The 4,836-nt window shown below is 58.0% G+C and overlaps 1 protein-coding gene across 2 annotated transcripts in view; it reads right to left on the bottom strand.

Annotated features, from left to right (window-relative positions):
• Positions 1-1,203: 1,203 nt before the first annotated feature.
• The window catches only part of REEP6 (receptor accessory protein 6), a 7,771-nt gene continuing 4,138 nt past the window's right edge, over positions 1,204-4,836 (bottom strand). The window contains exons 2-6 of one of the 2 annotated variants that reach the window (XM_025367129.1): positions 3,849-3,942; positions 3,630-3,768; positions 2,761-2,929; positions 2,524-2,604; positions 1,204-1,942 (exon numbers count right to left, since the gene is read on the bottom strand). In XM_025367129.1, coding sequence (XP_025222914.1) covers positions 1,905-1,942; positions 2,524-2,604; positions 2,761-2,929; positions 3,630-3,768; positions 3,849-3,942 — 521 coding nt within the window. In that variant the 3' untranslated portion in view covers positions 1,204-1,904. The remainder of the gene's footprint in view (positions 1,943-2,523; positions 2,605-2,760; positions 2,930-3,629; positions 3,769-3,848; positions 3,943-4,836) is intronic. The other variant, XM_025367130.1, reaches the window with a different exon arrangement.

The following is a 4,836-nucleotide window of genomic DNA, read 5'->3' as shown; positions in this document are numbered from 1 at the left end:
TTTTCTTGAGATGGAGTCTCACTCTGTCGCCCAGGCTGGAGTGCAATGGCACGATCTCCACTCACTGCAACCTCTGCCTCCCAGGCTCAAGTGATTCTCTTGCCTCAGCCTCCTAAGTAGCTGGGACTCCAGGCATGTGCCATCATGCCTGGCTAATTACTGTATTTATAAGTAGAGACAGTGTTTCACCATGTTGGCCAGGCTGGTCTCAAACTCCCGACCTCGGGTCATTCGCCTGCTTTGGCCTCCCAAGGTGCTGGGATTACAGGTGTGAGCCACCACGCCCGGCTCACCACTCTTTTTCTTTTGGAGACAAGGTCTTCCTCTGTTGCCTAGGCTGGAGTGCAGTGATCATGGCCAGGCATGGTGGTATGCGCCTGCAGTCCCAGCTACACAGAAGGCCAAGGGAGGAGGAATTCTTGAGCTCAGGAGGCTGAGGATGCAGTGAGCCATGATTAAATTACTACACTCCAGCCTGGGCAACAAAGCCAGAACCTGTCTCATTAAAAAAAAAAAAAAATGTGTCTCCAGACAAGACCCAGAGGCCTGGGGACAAAACTGCTCTGGGTTGAGAATAACTGAGTTATGGCCCCTTGGACAAATATAATATCAGGCTTTGTGGTTTATCCTAACTTTTTTTTTTTTTTTTTTTGAGACCGTTTTGCTCTTGTTGCCCAGGCTGGAGTGCAGTGGCGCGATCTCAGCTGACTGCAACTCCGTCTGCCTCCTGGGTTCAAGCAATTCTCATGCCTCAGCCTCCAGGGTAGCTGGGATTATAGGCGCCCACCACCATGCCTGGCTAATTTTTGTATTTTTTAGTACAGACAGGGTTTCGCCATTTTGCCCAGGCTGGTCTTGAACTCCTGACCTCGGGTGATCCACCCGCCCCGGCCTCCCAAAGTGCTGGGATTACAGGCCTGAGCCACCGCGCCCACCTGGGGGAGTTTTAAGAGAAGCAGGCTAATGCAAATGGGCCAGACAACTAGCTCGGGAGGGAGGGGAGAAAGCACTGAGGTTAAGGACAAGCATTTCCGGGGCTTGCACCCATCCTGGCCATGCAGGTGGACCTTGAGTGGGGGAATTAGCCTCTGGGCCTTGGTCTCCTCATCTATATTATGGGGCTGGTCGGCACAGCTGGGATTCGTGCCTGATTAAATGGAACAGTGCCCTCGCAGCCCCTCCCCTAGACACGTGGAGCGCAGGTCTGGTCCGGGTTAGCTTTATTGGAGCCTCCTAGCAGGCCAGGTGTTTCAGGCACCAGTAGTGCTGCAGGCACGGGGGCCTGTGGTGTGGCCAGCTGCAGGTGATCTCGGTGGTGGACTCCGAAGTGTACTCCAGAGAGGTCCCGGAGTGGCAGGGGACCAGCTCGGGCACTGAGGTGCTGCTGGCAGGCTGTTTCGAGGATTGCTTCTGGCGCTGTGCGCTGGTCTTGGGGGCTGTGTCCTCTGGCTCGCCAGGGGGCTTGCTGGGAGGCTGCGTGGGGACGTTGCTGCTGCTGGGAGACTGGACCACGGGTGAGACCGGGCTGGAGGTGACGTTGGGTGGCTGCAGGGGCCTCGAGGACGGGAGGGCTGACTGGGAGGGGCCGGAGGAAGTACCAGGCAGCTGGGTGCGTTGCCGAGACCGCTGGGAGCTGACCTGTGCCCGACGCTGGCCCTGGGCCTTGCCACGGCCAGAGCTGGAGGGCAGCTGGCCCTGGGATTCAGAGCTAGGGGTGGCCGAGGACTGGGACTGGGACTTGCCCGAGGTGGCATTTAAGGAGACCCCCAGGGCCTTGCCTGGACCCGAGGGACTGGCGTGGGCTGCCGTCGAGAGATGCGCTGAAGATGATGTGGAGGCCTGGGAGCCCGGCGCGGCCCCCTCCTCACCAGCCGGGAGGTCCTTGCGAGGCCCGGGGGGCTGCTTCACTTGTCCTTCGGCTGCAGGGTCTGGCTTGGCTTGACTGCAGAGAGAGGGGCAGGCGGGGGAGGGCGGTGAGGCAGGCCTGGGCGCCACTGACTGCTCACAGGTGGGACTGAGGCTACTGGATGTGAGCATGGAAAGTCAAGGGGCCGGGCAGCCACCCTCAGCAGAGATGGTGTCGACCACACGCACGCTTTCATGGTCACCTATACACAGAGGGGTGCACACAGAGCACGCACATGTGCAGTCACACACACGCTCACACACATACATGCACACGTGGTCACATGCACACATGCATGCATTCACACATGTGCACACACACGTACACGTGGTCACATGCACGCACACATACATGCACTCACGCGCACATGCATGCACTCACGCACACACATGCACACGTGGTCACACACACATGCACACTTGAGAAACCATGCTCACTCCCTTGCTCACTGATACACACATGGAAACACCAAACATACGCTTGAGCCATGCACACACACATACCCTCATGCACATGACAAAACATGCACGCACAATAACACATGTGCAACAGCAAACATACACTCAAACACATGCACACACACACACACAGCTCCTACCTCCCCACGGGTTACGTACTGTCAGCTTCCAGGGGAGTGGAGGGCCCGGCCACAGCCGCTGGAGTGACGCCTGCCCGGCTACGGGCCAGCGCCTGCAAGACTGGTTCCCGGAAGCGTGAGAGAGAGAGGCGGACAGTGAGAGGGGGCGGCCAAGATGCCAGACAGTGGGCGGTCAAAGTCAGAAAGGGAGGCAAGGTGGAGACAGGTGGAGACCCAGGAGACGGTCAGAGGCAGCTGGGCGCCTGCAAGCACCCACCGTTCCTGGTTATTCCGGCCGCCGCGTCCAGGGCTCGCCCGCTGAGGTTGTTCACGATTCTGTCCACGGCCCCGTGGTGCCTTAGGAACAGCGGGCGCACGACGCGCTGATACAGCATGAGAGCCCCGTTCCAGGGCCTGGGGGCCATGCAGAACAACAGGAAGGCGCACTGCAGGGCAGGGCAGGAGTTACACGCAGCCCCACCCAGCTCTGTGCCCCTGGAGGGGAGAGAGTTTGCACTACTCCACCAGATGCCCACCCTGGACAGGAACCGGGTCTCCACCATCAGACACCCTTTGGGGGGGCCCTCCACCATCAGACATCCTATTGGGATGGGCCTGGGTTTTCGCCATCAGACACCCTTTAGGGTGAGCCCTCTACCATCAGACATCCTGTAGGGTGGACCCTCCACCATCAGACATCCCTTAGGGTGAACCCTCCACCATCAGACATCCTATCGGAGCAGGCTTGGGTCTCCACCATCAGACACCCTTCAGGGTGGGCCCTCCACCATCAGACATCCTGTAGCGTGGGCCCTCCACCATCAGACACCCTTCAGGGTGGGCCCTCCACCATCAGACACCCTTCAGGGTGGGCCCTCCACCATCAGACATCCTTTAGGGTGAGTCCTCCACCATCAGACATCCTATTGGAGCAGGCTTGGGTCTTCACCATCAGACACCCTTCAAGGTGGGCCCTCCACCATCAGCCCCTGGACAGGGCCCGTTTCCCCAGGGAAGGGACTGAGTCTTCCCCTCCCATCTCCCATCTCCTGGTATTCTTTCCTCCGGACCTCCTGGCCCCAATACCTCCCAGGAATCCCCAAGCCCCATGCGCTCCATGGCTGTACCCGCCCTGGCAGGGCCCACCTTGCCCACGTAGTAGAAAGGGAACCAGGACAGGAGTAGATCGCTGAAGAACTCGGCCAGCCCGAACAGGGCGTACACCACCCAGTAGGTGAGCCACACGGTGTCGTCGTCCTTGCTTGGGCTCTCGATAGCTTTGATTCTGCAGGGAGGCACAGCAGGGTCAGGGGCTGCCCAGGAGCCCCCAGATCCCCCCACGTGGGCAGCCAGCCGTGCACTCACGAGGCATATGCGGGGTAAACAAATCCGATGAGATTGCACAGCAGAGACGCTCCGTATCCGAACAGCAGATACAGGCTTAGCAGAGTGACGGCTCCTGCGGGAGACAGGTGGTGGTGTGCTAGGGCCAGGGACCTGCTGAGTCCCCATGACAGTACCCAGGCCTCCTTTCAGTCGACAGAGACTGCAACCTCCTCAGAAGCCTTGGTGATGCCTCTAGGATGTGTCCACTGCCCCCGAAGTGTCTGTGCATCCCCCCATCGTGCCCCTAGGCCCCGAGCCTTGTGTCTGTAACTGGTCAATGTGTCCATGTCCCCCACCATAGTTGAGAGCTCCCCAAGGGCAGGCAGGAGCTTGACACTGGGCAGTGGGGGTGGGTGCAGAATAGCTATCCAATAAAGTGCTGAGTGAGTAAGTGTAATCTGGCCAGATGTGGTGGCTCACGCCTGTAATCCCAGCACTTTGGGAGGCCGAGGTGGGCGGACCGCACAGGCAGACCACCTGAGGTCAGGGGTTCGAGACTAGCCTGGCCAACATGGTGAAACCCCATCTCTACTAAAAACACAAAAATTAGCCAGACTTGGTGGCGGGCGCCTGTAATCCCAGCTACTTGAGAGGCTGAGGCGGGAGAATCGCTTGAACCCAGGAAGCGGTGGTTGCAGTGAGCAGAGCTTGCGCCAGTGCACTCCAGCCTGGGTGAGATTCTTTCTCAAAAAAAAAAAAAAAAATGAGCATAATCTTCAATGATAGGCATCTCGTTCCAGGCCCTATGGGAGGCGCTGGGAAACGAGGCTAATGTTTCAACATAAGGGATGGGAGATGCCTGCAAGGGAGGCCAGGCTGTCATGAAGACTTGGTTCCAGAGCTGAGAAACGCAACTGTTTCATCTGTTATCTTATGCAGGGTTTCTCTGCCTTGGCACCACTGCTGATGTTCGGGACTGGGTCATTCTTTTTTTTTTTTTTTTTTTTTTTTTTTTTTTTTTTTTTTT

This window comes from Theropithecus gelada, chromosome 19 (genome assembly GCF_003255815.1).
Source record: "Theropithecus gelada isolate Dixy chromosome 19, Tgel_1.0, whole genome shotgun sequence".
Classification (NCBI taxonomy): Eukaryota; Metazoa; Chordata; class Mammalia; order Primates; family Cercopithecidae; genus Theropithecus; species Theropithecus gelada.
This window is presented reverse-complemented; position numbering and strand designations above follow the sequence as displayed.